The 15,132-nt window shown below is 42.9% G+C and overlaps 1 protein-coding gene across 4 annotated transcripts in view; it reads left to right on the top strand.

Annotated features, from left to right (window-relative positions):
• LOC137614160 (cadherin-18) overlaps window positions 1-15,132 on the top strand; it is a 68,681-nt gene that overhangs the window by 47,553 nt on the left and 5,996 nt on the right. For all 4 annotated transcript variants that reach the window (XM_068343761.1, XM_068343762.1, XM_068343764.1 and 1 more), the window contains exons 6-10: window positions 798-985; window positions 1,564-1,817; window positions 6,169-6,305; window positions 8,317-8,438; window positions 10,123-10,240. In XM_068343761.1, the coding sequence (XP_068199862.1) occupies window positions 798-985; window positions 1,564-1,817; window positions 6,169-6,305; window positions 8,317-8,438; window positions 10,123-10,240 (819 nt within the window). The remainder of the gene's footprint in view (window positions 1-797; window positions 986-1,563; window positions 1,818-6,168; window positions 6,306-8,316; window positions 8,439-10,122; window positions 10,241-15,132) is intronic.

Raw genomic sequence — 15,132 nt, 5'->3', positions numbered from 1 at the left:
CCCACCCCAACGAGTTCTTCACCATCCAATTCCTTTCTTTTTTGATCCAACATGTTTCTAAAAGTTTGGAACAGGGGCACAAACTGGAGAACTTGTTGAGTAATTAACGGTATTTTAAACGTTACTTAATGTTTCTGCAAAAATCTTAGAATCTTTCAGGTGTTGGAGGAAAATCCCTGAAAAGTATTTACAGATTGAATCTTTTTCTCACTGCATTTATCGATTAAGCATATGTCAATCTGAGAAAAGCAGATGATGGATTTTATTCTAATTCCTGAGACTTCTCCTCATAGGTTGACTCTGCATTCTTCTCTGATCTATCACACTTCATTATTGTCTGGCTCTTTAGTCTAGAATTGGAGCTAATTTTTCCTAATTACCAAATGAGACTTGCATTTATCAAGACTCTGTTTGGCCGTCACTAATTTTTCCATTTTAATGAAAAACTTGAGTAATGACAAAGTTTTTCACTGTCCCTCTTTGACAATGTCTCTCATCAAGCTCAGTCCCCCTCGAGGCAAAGTATTTCATTTTGAAAACTATTTTAAAACCATCAGTATTTTCTCTCCATCATCAGCCTCCGAGTTTTATCTGCTCCACAGTTTAGCATTAATGCCAGTTGGAGCACTGCTGAGTATCTTTAATGGCATTCCCTCGTGAGCCAATGGTGACGGAACCAAACTGCTTAGCTAAGTATTTGTCAGTAGAACATCCAGACGTTGATTTGAAGTAGATCAGCTTGTCTGAACAGCTTTTGCTGGCTCCTAATGGGTTTGCACCCCAATGTTCATCCACAGAAAATTACCAGCTCTACGTTCCAGAATCGGCCCAAGTTGGGAAACCGGTAGGGAAGATAAAAGCCAACGATGAGGACCTTGGCATCAACGCGGACATCAAGTACAGCATAATGAACTCAGAGGGAGCAAATATGTTCGTCATATCCACCGACAGGGACACAAGGGAGGGGATCATCAGCCTTAAGAAGGTAAGGATGCCTTTGTCATCTCAGACTCTTTAGAAATATTAATATTCTAAATATGATGTAGTCGTCAAAAAGGTTTGAAAACAGGTGGGTTTAGAGGAGTTTCCAGAGGCTGTCAGAGTTTGGAGATGTGATTGAGGCGATGGGTCGCAGAAGTGAGTGATGAAACGGTGCGTGTTGCACAGATCAGGTCGACGTCGTATTGCATTTGATTGCAGAAGCGAAGAAAAGAAGACGACGGTTGATTGACATCGTTCCAAAACTTTTAACAAAGTCAAATCATGTTGGGGGCAGTCAGATGGGAAATGTTAAGTATAGACTTTTAAATTCCAAAACCAGCAGGAGAGTTAAATGTAATCGTTTTGTTTACATGAAAACTACATGGGGTTCTGGCGACATGCAGCCAAACAAATCACAAACTGAAACACCCACTAAACTGTTCTCTTTGTTCTCTAGCTGCACCTAATTTCACGTTTCCGCTTCTATTTACGCTCATTCACTGTTTTTATGTGAATCAGACCTGCCTGGAGAGGAGATACAGAAATAAAAGTCAAAATTTGTATGGATTGTCTATCCAACAGCCTCTGAACTACGAGAGGAAGAAGACCTACACCCTCCAGATCGAGGGCGTGAACACACACGTGGATCCTCGTTATTCCTATCTGGGCTCTTTCAAAGACACCGCCACCCTTAAAATCACGGTGGGAGACGTGGACGAAGCGCCGATCTTTTCCATCGATCACTACATTATGGACGTCTACGAGAACGCCCCGAGCGGCACGGAGGTGGGGGCCGTCGTGGCTCGGGATCCCGACGGCAGGAACAGCCCTGTCAGGTAAGAAGCTCCCGAGCGTCAATAGTTGTGTTTTATGGGATGCAGGTGAAGATCTTCAGGTCTTGGTGCTCAGAAATGTCAAAGGGGCTCTACAGCAAGAGAGGGGAAGGGAGAATGTGACATTTCGTGGCACATCTTGAGTCTGACTTCTCTTTCACATGTGACAGGCAGCCAATATATCTCTGGTTGCCAAAGTTTCTCAGAAACATGCCCGTCTGAACGGTTTCCGTATCTGTTGGGATTACTTTGGTCGTTTCCGCGTTTCCTGCCAGAGTTCTGATGATAGGAGTCTATCTTTGCCAGATTCCTTCCTTATTTATTCATCTTTTCATCAGCGATTCTTTTTGGCGTAAAGGTTTACCAGTGTGATGGCTCTGAGGGGCTTTGGACTCGCCCAATGAAGATTTAAGTTGGGCAATAAGATTATCTCTACTTTCAGAAATGTCCATGAAACCAGATTTGCAGTGTACCTGCAATCTTTCTGCCCCATGTTGTCTTAGTTTTTATAGAGCTATATTTAAAGCTATGACCACAAGGTCATAGTTGGGATGTTTGACGGAGTTTTACTCAACCTGACACATGTGTTTTCCAACATGGTTTCCTAGATTGACAGTCTTGCGTTAATGGAACATTCTGATCCCTTATTTGTAGAAGTCAGCATCTTGGAACTCCAGAAATTAATCCGCACAAGAAGGCCATCACGGCTTCATTGGGTGGTAAACCCTTAGAAACCGAGGTGGACAGCAAGAAACACTTTTCCTCCAACTGGATTGATTTACAATGTTCAATTACCCCAAACAGAAATACCACAAAGTGTGTTAACCTACGCCCTTCTGCCCTTCTGTTTCCTTCCTACCGCCGGTTCATCAATCGACCCAAAGAACATCTAATGTTCTCCAATGATAGGAGGCATCGTGAATGCATGCTTGAATAGAAAATGAACTCCAGAATATTAAAAGTAATAGCTTTTCTTTCCTGACACTATGGGTGCCCTCCCCCCTCTGCTCTAGCCGGCGATACGCTGAATGAGTCGCTCTCATTTTCTTTGCATCAACGGCCACGTCGAGATAGTCGGGTTGTTTTGTCTACAAGCATGCAAAGTAACCCGAGGCGATACAACTGCTTAACACGTCTGTATGAGGTCTAAAGACGTTCTTGTGTACTTTTTGAAAAAAAATATTGATATTGCCCTCGGGCGGTGGACCGATTCCCGAGTTCTCGCCCTGCACAGGTACCTCATTTCATTCCATTACAGTCAAGAAATTCCACATAGGGTTTTTTTTTTTTTTAATTTGTGCTCCGTTGCTAGGGTTCACTGGAATGATGGAACGCCTGCGAACATGTAGCTCCTCATGAGTTGCGATGCTGATATATCAATAAGAAGCCATCTTCAGTCAGCTGTACGTGTTGTAGGATCATGATTATGAGGTTTCAGAGCCCAAGGGATTAAACCGAACCCACGCCGATGCGTCCGCGGCTCTTCAAGAGCGACGCCTCATTTCCAATGAAGACAACACAGAATAAATATGATTCTTTGATTGGTGTTCTAGTTTGCAGTAAACAAGAAGGTAATCTACATATGAAAGGTCTTCCTTTGGGGTCCATGTGGGATACCTCCCTACATGTCCAACCCTACCTACGTTCTTCGCTCCCGACGCCCCCCTCCCCCAAGATAAAGAGGAAGCATTTTGATGACATCCTCCTAGTGTTTGCATCAGAATGCAGCAGGGACTGGGGGGTTTGGTCATGCATGCAATTGAATAATTGAATTGAAGCAACATATCAAATGTCAGCCTGAAATTGACATCTAGAAAGTCTTGATGGTTCATTACCTCAAGTCGCTCTTGTGCCTTATCATAATTACAGCAGCCAGTTGTGAAAAATGCCTCAGCATTGGTTGTGACGGATCATTTTCCCTTTTGAGAATAAACAGCTGTAATATCAAACCAAATGAAAGTAAAAGACTTTTAAATAGACAATAAGATGCTGGGAGCGGCTGGGAGAGGCTCGCAAACAAAATCAGTTGATTCAGTCGCGGTTTGGATGAACGTGACGTATTATGCGGACATTTGCATGCAAAAACAATAACCGGGGTCTAAAGGCACATTCATGGAACCCGGGGGGAGAACATGATTGCTGATAATTCTGGAGATACTTCAGATTCAGATACTGCACCACAAACTGACCCTAACGCTGAGTTAGACTTCCGCAATCAGTGGTGTTGGCGTTGGCTTCCCTGTTTCCCAATTTCCAATCGTGTTTTGTGCAGCGGGGGAGTGTTTTTGGGCAGACACCGCTGAACTGTTTACTCCGGTCATCCCTTACATAGGAGGATATTTCTCTGTTGAGCTAAATCAAGCTCTAGGGCCTTTTTGCAAATGACTTAATGACCGACAAACTCTGCGGGGGAGAGTGAAGATTCAGTGAGATTGACATCGCTCCGCCTTGAGCGTGGCGTCATGTCCTGGCAGGTTCGCCGCCGTCCACCTCATGTTTATCCTAACGGAGCGATGAGTCCACACTTTGACTAATGAGCGCCGAGCTGCTCTGAAAATGTAGAGCTCAGCCTAACGAGCCCAGTTCGAGGTGTCCTGAAATGACCAGCGCAGGAAACACAACCCGGAGAAACCGGCGACAAACCCGGACACACATCTTTTAAGAGTTCCGTCTCAAGAACGACAACCGTTTCGTGATGTCATGACGATATAATAATGCAACCTCTTTTTTTGTTTTTGCTATTATCCGTACGAGAAAGAAAAAGGAAATTACCGCAGAAAAAGACTTTGTGAGCCCGGAGCTTTTAATAAATAATGACAGGGTTCCTACTGAGTTTTGCCGAGTTCAATTCCAGCCAAACAAAACTTCATTATTTCAGATAAATGCAATCCTGGCGTTATTTTCCCAATACCGTTTCCACGTCAATTGAAAATTGGCGACTTGGGCTGCATTACTCATGAGAATAAAGGCGGGATTAAAAGGTGTAAATCGGTCCTTAAGAGATAAATTAGGGAATACACGGTCTCAACGCTGCTTTATATTCCTCGGGCTGCCTTCCCTCTTGATAACAGCGTGGCTCCAGAAAGGCATTACAACAATGTCAACATTGCCAGCACAACATCGCCTTCTGTCATTATTAAATATGGAATGTGATTGCCTTTGACTCGGAAATACGTGTTTTCCACACAGAACCTGACATCCATTTAAAAGAAGGAGAAATTATTCTATTTGTCGTCTTTCTTTTTAACACTTTTCCAGTTGGAGACCACCCCTTTCCCTCTCTGGCTGCTTCTGCAATGAGTTTGTCTCGCTTGATGGAAAAATGACATCACTAAATATGACAGCGAAACCCAATAATTATACGTCCTCAATAATTTGGTAAATGGATTCCAGGGCTGCAAAGACAAGTGTCGGCGTGATTCTCTGAGGCAATTTACCACTTGGTTTTTTGCTTTTAAAGGGGCACTCGACCAATTTTTCGACACTAAAAGGTGAGTTTGAGCCGTGATGCTCAGTCTGTGGAATCAGATGCATGATGGGAGTTTCATGAGGATTAAAACAGGATTCTAACATTGTCGTTTCTGGTTGGACTTTCAGGCATACTCCAAGTGTTAGAAACTAAAGACATATCCAGGATATCTGGGAAGGAAAGCTCCAACATAGACTTCCACAAACGATTTCCTTACTTCCCATTGGTCGGTTCAGCCGTCTGAAGGCTAAGGGCTGATTTAATCATAATCCTTTGGACGATGTCGACTTCCTTCCACTCTTCAGTGTCGTTAAAGGAGACAATGCATTGGGAAAGGAAGTTTTCGGACCAGGAATATGTTCCTACAGGAAGTTAGGAAAGTCAAAAGTACCAACTATCTGCTATCGGGCTGCAGTGTCGTCTCATTAAGGATGAGCCGACCGTCATGTTGCGCAAACCCAGTTGGCCTTTTATTCTACATTTAATGAAGTGGAGCCACTTGATGCTAAAGGGCACTCGATGGCTTGATGTAATGTGATGAACACAAGGCTCCTGATGAATATATTAGTCTGTCTATAACGGGAACTAAATGTACAACGCTGCCGTAGCGACTGGTCTTCAATCTCAATGTTACGCCGGGCGTCATAAACGAGGTGGAATTCCGTCAATCAAATGAAAACAATCTGAATCTACATGTTTGTACGTGACCTCATCTGTAGTCTTTACGCCGTCTGACCTTTAAATGTAAATCAAATCAAAACTCACGCAGCGGCTTGTATCTCCGTTTTCCAGCCGGCTGGTTAGTCACAACCTCCAGCGCCCGAAGAAAGAATGCTTCTGGAATCTATAGTGATGTTTTTCCTTCCTCCCTCCACCCCCCAACAGGTATTTCTTGGACAGCAAAGAGGAAGGAGAAAGATTCTTCAGAATCGATGAGACCAGCGGACTCATTCGGACGACGCAACCTCTGGACAGGGAGGACGTCACGTGGCACAACATCACGGCGATGGCCTCGGAGGTTGGTAGGTACCCGGTTTGCTTCCTGTTGAACGAATGGAAATTAAACCATCTAGCATGTAGATATTTCAATTACAAGAATATAACTGAGATGTTTTACGGATTCAGGCACTGTAAATACGTGAAATACCATCAGACAGTTGTCTGAAATATGCGTTCATTCTTTCCGTTCATCTTTAGCCTCGGGCTAACACGAGACGTTATACATTGAGATAAGCGCCGATTAGTTCTGTGCCGTGAAAACATGATGTGAGCAGATGAAGGTTAAAAAAATTAATGCGGGGGCTTTACTCCCGTCCATTTTTATTATTTTTAATTCATTCCCACAAGATTGCGAGACTCCCTGAGGGGGGAAGAGTCCAGGTCAAGATTCCAAGTTGTCAGAATCAGTATCAACAAAAATAAGGTTCCATAAAAGGGAATGACGCTTTGAATCCTCCCCTCACAGCCTGCCTTTACCTACAGGACACAATCAGCAGCGTGTTTTTATTGGTAACCCAAAAGATTTTATAGATATTCGTTGTAATATCAAAAACAGACTAGTATCAAAGTCGAACAAAAACCACTGCAGCTTCTCAACAACTACCCAACCCAGCGTCGTTTTCTCTGATTCCATTACTGACGGGCCACTCCTGACTAATTTTGCTTGTTTGTTTTTTTTTAGTTATAATTCTTCACCGTTACCATAGTTACCAGAAAACCAATTGAAATTCAAAAGCCAACTTGATAGTCCATCATTGTTATGTCTTCATACCTCTCCAGTTTCGAGAGCAGCAAATTATTGACGGCGATACTCCCGATCACCAGCTGTATTTAAATGCATCCCGGTTTCTCCAGGAAAAAATTAGCAATTAAGGTGCAGAGAGAAAATAGGATGAAGATCTTTTTGCATATTGATCAGAGTCCATTCATTCATATTAGTTTTATATAACACCGGCTCCAATCGTGTCTGATGTCCTTTTTCTACAATGAAAATTAATTAATTTCCTCGCCGGCCCCCGCTACCTTGGAGCATCGCTATCGGATAACTTGGGGTAATTCGGAATCGCTATGAGGCAAATCTCTCGCCAGCGAAAACGGAGGTGGTGCATGCTAATGTTTCTTTATCTCCTCACCTCTGCTTAGTATGCAGGGATTCAGTCACATGCCAAGGTGCAGTCAGAAGACCCAGTGGTTCATTTTTACCAGCATGAATGAGGGAGGACAACCCAAAAAGAAGCCTGATAATAGAGGAGAAGCAACGGCACCGGAAAACTGACCTTTATACACATGATAGAATAAATAATAATGTGGAATCACTCATTTAAAAAGAAAGACTGCTGCACCTGTATGACTTTTTTCTGTTCTGCTGAGTTAGCATGCTATTTTTCAGCTCCGCCACATTCAGACTATAAACTATAAGGAAGTTAACCGCTAAAACCTTTTTTGTGACGACTAAAAAGCCCCGCAGGTTGAATTTTAGAAGCCTCGACCTCCCAATGCGGGACATAAATCTGGGCTCGCTCACGATCGTATAGTTTGTATAAATCAGGTTTATCTTTATCTTTCTGGAGTGCTTTAGCTTTGCATCGCTCTTGGTTGGGTATTTTGTGGCCAAATGAGAAGGTTTACATCTCATTTGCATATTCAATGAGTTGTTTCCAGCCCTAGTGGTAAATAATGCAATGCAAAAAAGAGGCGGGACAACAAAATGCACAGATCGTTCTATTGAAAACCAAGCACTGCCTTCAGCGACGTTGCATCTTCCAGTGGACGACATGGTCAGCACAGTGGTTTCCAGTTTTGGATGCCAGTGTTTGTACTGGTTTTAAGGCAACATGATTGAATGTCTTCAGGTAAATCAAGAAGATGGAGGAGTTTGAGACTGTCATCTTCAGTCAATCCAGGAAAATGCTAAATAAAAGTGAATTAGTGGCTCGAAATCATCCGAACTGGACTTAGCCGTGGTGTTAGCTGGGTTTGTTGACCTTGTGAGAGCTTTAAACTTCTTTACGACTCGTTTTCTCTCTGCTCCAGACAACCCGGGCCTTCTCAGTCACGTTCCCGTTACCGTCCAGGTGCTGGACGTGAACGACAACCCGCCGCGAGTGGCTACAGACGACGAAGTCATCGTGTGCGAGAGCTCTAGGCCGGGCCAGGTGAGCATCTAGGACCCAACCAGAACAAAATGTGCAATTTCTACTCTATTTTCAGGTTTGTTTGCCCTCCTTTTTAGGTATGCAGCACCTGCATACCTAAAAAGGAAAGCTTCTGCTTCTTTACGTCAAGTCACCTCCAGTTCTATACATTCTGCATTAAACTATTGTTTCCCTCAGCAGTTTGTGTTGCTTACTGCCATCAGCATTAACAGACTCCCAAGACGTTGGAGGGAACTGCTTATTAATCGTTCATTCTAAATGAGTATCTTAGCAGCAAACCATGACAGCTCCAAATCGAAGCTCATTCCAATTTGCTCACTGTGGTCTTTGATTCATTCGAATTAAGGTTTTTTAGCGATATAGAGCAATCAGTGGTGCAGAAAAGGCAGAGAGCGGTTCTGCAAAAGGATGACAGAATAAAGGCTGGGAAGACACAACTAAGTACATTTATAATAGTTTCAAGCTGGTGGAAGAAAAGTTTAAAATTAAAGTTTGCTCCAAATTTGAATTGAGTCTCTTTTGGAGCTTCGGGGTTGTCTGCCGACGGGATTAAACAAGAAGGATTCTGTGATGAATGAGTCAGACGTGCACCTCTGTCCAGAAGAATAAAACCACCTCTATGTGATGAAACCTAGTTTCCTGGTCCAGCAAGCAGCTCGACACCGAGTAAAGACCTACACCTAGAAACAGGACGTGTCTATTCCCTGGTGAGTTGGGCTTTTTCAAACTGACTGAAGTCCACAAATAAAGACCAGCTAGACCAATCCTGTTGAAACTAGGATAAAAAGGACAGATTTAGCTGTTAAATTAGCAAACTTTTCTTGGGTGTTTACACTAGTAGCATGGTAACACAGCTGGTAAAGGAGACCAGAACATTATTGATCCAGGGAGTTCCAACAGGCCTTCAGTGTTGAAAGAAGATAACAAGGCTTCAATAAAAATGGATTGTACTCTTTGTAGGAGTGTGAAGACTCCTAAAGATGATAGTTTGACATAGAAATTCTTGATTTATGAGACAAAAGATGTTACTCTCATGGCCAAAAAAGGCAGATTATTTAGAGAAACTCAAAATAGATGTGACATTTTCTAACAAACACGCTCCTGTGGTTTTCCAAACCTCCTGATGTCTTAATTTTTGAAATCAAATGGTAAAAAAGTAAAGACTTTCTTTTCTCAGTCAAAAACTTCCACCCGAGTCTCCTTGTCAACCATCAAACCAACACCAGGGTATTCAGTCCTGTCCACACTCGTGCAAATAAACCGGTAACCCAAAAACCCAAGAACTCCTCCTGTTGACAGGGGCTATGAGGTACTTTTTCTCTCCTCTTCCTGCTCTCGCTGTGTTTCTACCCAATTAAGCACAGCAGGATGACAACTAGCCGTGAGTTTGCCCTTAAGTACCCCCTTGTCATTGTCAGATGTCAGCCTCCTGCCTGGAGCCAGACGCTCTGAAATCTACCTCATCGTAACCTGGCCACTTTCCTCGCAGGCAGTGTAGGTTGAAGAGGACACGTCAGAAGTCTAACCTCTACCGATCCGCAAAATACGAGACATACATCAGAAGCTCGATCAGCCCGTCCCGCAATTAGAGTGAAAAATGCTGCTAAACATCGCGGCGGATAATTAGATGCTGCGTGCGTTGTTGTGGAGGAGTAATTTCTCCTTGTTTTCTCCCTGACATCAGGTGATCCAGACTGTCACGGCGGTGGATAAGGATGACTTTGCCAATGGACAGCGGTTTTCTTTCGCTTTGCCGAGCCATCTACCGGTTAATCCCAACTTCACCCTGAAAGACAATGAAGGTAATTATACCAATCAATATGTTTGTTTGCATTTCCCATGAGTTTGCTTGTCTCCGGGGCAACGCTCCATCCTCTTCGCTCACAATCCAAGATCCAATAAGGAGCACTGAGCTCCCAACACCTTGGAGGTGTGTTAGAGATATAGAGGAGGTAACTATAACCATAAAGACACTAACTCTCTCTGGTCTATCTGCCACTCTCTCTCGGTCTCTCTTTCTCTTACCCTGTCCATATCTTCCTTTTTATTTCTTTACAACCCAACCGGTCAAGGCGGATGGCCGCCCAAAAGAGTCTGGGTCCTGTCCGGAGTTTCTTCCTCAACGAGGGAGTTTTTCCTTGCTGCTATTGCTTATGCTCTGGAGGGTTCAGTTGGGTTTTATTGTCTGTTAAAGTGCTTTGAAATGTTTGTTGCCATGATTAAGTGCTATATAAATGAAACTTGATTAATTGATAGATATCAGGAAGTCCACATACCATCTAGGTAGTTTCCGACTCCGGCTACTCATCGAACTCATCGATTGGTGCGTGTTTGCTTTGTGTTGTCAAATGGTTTATACACTCTGTCGCTCTCTCTCCACCTATTATTTTGTGCCTCTGTGGCATTACCATGGCAACCAGCTATGTCTCAGGTGAATACCTCGCCTTAGGATGGTCTGCAATCACAAGGCTTTTAAAAGCTCTCAGCCCAAAGATCTCACAGTTGCCCACTGAGAGGAGGATTTCACAGCACTCCAGATGAATGTCTGAGCCGATGGAAGGCGGGGAAACAGAGAGGAAGGCAGCGCTGAGGAGATAAAAAAAAAATCAATGTGATAATAGGAGATAAGGCTGTTTAGCCCTTGGTCCAGCTGCTTCTCGCTATGAGCTTTCCCATGCCTTCTCCAACAGCATTGAGATGCGGCTAGGCACGCTTCACCGCGTGAGTGGGTGGGCACGAGGTGAGGGATGTTGGCTTTAGACGCTAACCCGCTAGAGCAGCTCGGTTAATGTCTCACGACATGCAAGACGGGTGGTATTTGTCGAGGGACAGTGTGGAGTAACAAATTCAGACGCGATCACAGTTATTTATCTGATATTGTACCAGTTACTGTTGTGAAATTGCTCTTTTAATGCATTTAAATATTTTTTTCTAACATTTAAGAGCGAAGATTTTAAAACTTGGTAAAATCACAAAAAAACAAAAAAAAACGAGCAATTTGCTGTGTTATTCTTGCATCTCTTTACAGACTTGATGAATATTAATATGTTGTTAAAACACTTGTTAAATATATTTCTTATCTGTGCCTCTTGTTACTCGAGGGTTTTTCATGAAACTGGCGGAGCCAGACCTCCTGCTTGTTTTCCGTGTGTTCTGGGAATCAAACTGTGGACTTGAAAGATTTACATAAAAATAAATCAGCTGTTTACCAAAACAAGTGCGCCATAATGATGCGTATCTATTCTTATGGATACCGAAGTTTGTCAGCTCCAACACGACCGGAGGTATTTCAATCAGCTTTTCCAAAGATTGTGGAATCTTTACTTGTGGAACTGGGCAACAGTCCACCATTGGAGACAGGTTGGTCCAGGTTGTCTGGTAAAAAAAAAGAAATAAACCATTGCAATCCATATGCATAGAGATTCAAAATATGTTCAACGCCTACGAAGTGATTGTCTTAGATTTATGACCACAGAGCCATCTGCAGCAAAACATCCCCGAAACATTCAGGAAGGAAACCGTTCTGTCACCAAGGATTGACAGCAAGTTTTAGATCCGTGCCGCTTGAGTTATGGATTCTTGCTTTGGGATCAGCATCACTACGGATTTTGTGCTGGATCTCATGATTGCGTGTCATGATGTGAACATACAGGAAATTAACCCACCCGAAGGATAAAACAGCAAAATGATAAATAGCTGATGTAGTTGATAGTCAGAATTTAGTTCTTCTAGTTTTACAGAAAGTCAAGTCAGTTTGTTTTTTTTTGAGGCGCCTAATCACAACATAAATTATATCAGAGAACTTCACAAGGTCTAGACTCTTTTTATTCCACAGAATACCCAACAATCCACCGTGAGAAAGAACATGGAAAGAGTGGTGGGAAAACAGTGACTTTAACAGGCAGAAACCTCAAGCAGGTCCTGAACTGGAGGTGGGCGGAGGCTCTGCTTTGTTTCAGTTAGATAAAGACAGAACAATGACCATATCAACCATTAACTCATTAGCTGCAAGGTCATTTTATCGATGGATCTCCTTTGGCGGACTTTCTTTAACATTTATTGGTGTTTTTCTTTCTGTTCTTTACCGATCCCAAGATGCTTCGCATCGCTAGCAGGTTAGCTCTGACATAATCAACCTCTCCGTCTTCTTCTGTTGGTCAATGAGCATTGAATGTGTAGAGAGGGAAAGTCTGTCCTTAAGTCTGAAATGCATTTGAATATCTTGTCTGGTTTACATGAAACCTTTGGAGTCCTGACAGCATGTTTTAATCTAGGATAACAACTCCGACACGGAGCCAAAGATATCGTTCAGCATGAAGTCTTGTTGCATCCTTTTTTTGCACCTGGAAGAATTCACATATTAGCTCCTCATAGCTTCCAAACACCAGCCTCCATCTTAATACTTAAGCCGCTGCTGCGGTCGTCTCCAATCACTTGGAGGATGCATTTGCACATCCACTCAAACAGAGAGGCGTTGGAGTCACGTAGCCTTCTACCGCCGATGCGCATTAGGAATTATTTGCTCTGTTCTCACTATCTGGATGAGGGCGGGAGGCACACTGCGCCATACTGTTGGCTCCTGTGTCTGATAATTAAAGTAAGCTCTTCACACTCACAGCAACTTCTTTCACTGCCGCTGCAGCCGACCAACAGTTGGCGGATGCTCGGCGCCAGATCCTAATGCCTCCGTCTGTTGTTGTGTCGACTGACGAAAATCCCTCTCAGTCACTCACAAGACTAACTCTCTCCTGACCTCCTTTCCTCCTCGGTTACAGTGTGCTCACAATGGTTTCTCACTAAATTGGACTTCTTGTATCTCTTAGAAAAACGGGGAGGAGGTTTAGCTCGAGATGTCCTGACTTTTTTTTTTTTTGGGGGGGGGAGTACTTTCCATTCATGCAACCTTATGAAAAGTATTTCGCTCAAAGACCCTTTGGCGGAATCAGCCTGGCCAAGAAGGAAATGCAATCTTAATTCACACGGAGGCCTTTTGCATGACGATTTGATGGCAGAGATGCTTAAACACTGACTTCCTGATGTGAACAGGTCAAACTCCTACCGTGTTTCAGGCGCCATTAATGCTGTAAAACAAGGGGGGGGGACGCTTCTATTGCACTTCTCCATGAAAGCACTTTACGACAAACCTGTTCTGCTAAACGCCCTTTTTGAATTAATTCAACTTGACTATGGCGACTTCACAATGACTGGAAATTGAATGCCTTTTTGATCTCCTTATCTGTCACATTGTGATGACATTTGCTTCTAAAAAGGCAATTAAACCCGGGCTATGATCTCGAAATAACCCGCGTACTCAAATAGATCAATCGATTTCTGAATGTATCTTCTTCCACACAGAAGACCTGATAATATTACAGTTAATCAGCTCCGTCGGCGGGAGCGCCGTCAAGCCACTGATACGAGGGGACGTTTAATTTGATTTGATGTCATTCACGGCGGCGACGGGGTTACGCTTCTTCCCAAACACCCGTTATCTGCTGAAACGGCATGATTTGTGCAGACGAGTTTTTGTGTCTAGACGGCTAAAATGGCAAATTCACATCAGTGCTTTTGATTTTGTTTCAATTATCCAGCTATTTTTCCCCTTAATTACACTTTGTCAAAAAAAGAAACACGCCAAAGATTGTTTTACACGCAACTTCAATCTGTGCAGAAAAGTCTCAGCTATCTCGGTTCGTTCCTGCGTACCAGAGGAGCGTGATAACGGTACTCCACATTCCCCTTTTTTTGGTTGCTGCTGCAGGAACAAAACAGGAAAACACATAATTAGCACAAACAGACACGAACACAACCGTATGGAGCAAAAAGTACAATACTGGCGCTACATCGATGCAGTCGGGAAAAACAAAATGCTTTTTTTCATAAGCAGCTTCATCATTAACCGATATTTCTGTCACTGCAGGGCAGGTTTTGTTAAGCTAAGCCTTACTGAGTCAGTCTTAATCCTTTTTTCAATGCAAAGGACTTCTTTTAAGCACGTTTGCTACTCTGCATGAATGCCCGTCATTGATGTTAGCGTTTGATATTCAAAGCCGTCTGATAATTAATCCTACGCACGCTTTAGATGAAGGAACGCCAACTATCAAATAGTTTTTCAGTCGCTTGATTTTTTTTTATTATTGTAAAGTGAGATGAATTCGTTCAAAATGGGGAACCGCCAATAATTTGATGGCTCTTATTAAGATTAAAGTTTATGTAATGTCGCTGTAGTTGTAGAATCTTGCAGGATAATGCATCAATGTTCTGTACTGTAGACTTTGACTTAAAGTCGATAATATTCATTCTTTAATCGTGTTTTTAGTTTAATCACTGCAAGGCTGAAAGACAGCAAAGAAATCCAAAATTTGTAATAGTCACAACTATAGTATCGACTTTAAGTTCTTATTGCCCTCTACTGGTCGGAGGACTGCAGGTGCTCCTCCTCTCGCCCCATTATTAACAAGTTATAAATCAAATGCATATTTTTTAAGCATTCTGTATCAATGTTTAGTTGCTTTGTTCGGGGATCATAGAGGTTTAGTGGATCCACTCCGTTGTGAGCTTACGATAGAACCGACGGCCTTCGCTGAGAAGCCACCACAATAATAGAGGTAGATAAAGATGAAGTCATCCTTCTCTACAAATTCAAAAGACCTAAACCTTCAAAGAACAAAAGAGCATTTGTACTTTTACACGA

This window comes from Antennarius striatus, chromosome 20 (genome assembly GCF_040054535.1).
Source record: "Antennarius striatus isolate MH-2024 chromosome 20, ASM4005453v1, whole genome shotgun sequence".
NCBI lineage: Eukaryota > Metazoa > Chordata > Actinopteri > Lophiiformes > Antennariidae > Antennarius > Antennarius striatus.
The sequence above is the reverse complement of the archived record's forward strand: the minus strand, read 5'-3'. Positions and strand labels throughout refer to the sequence as shown.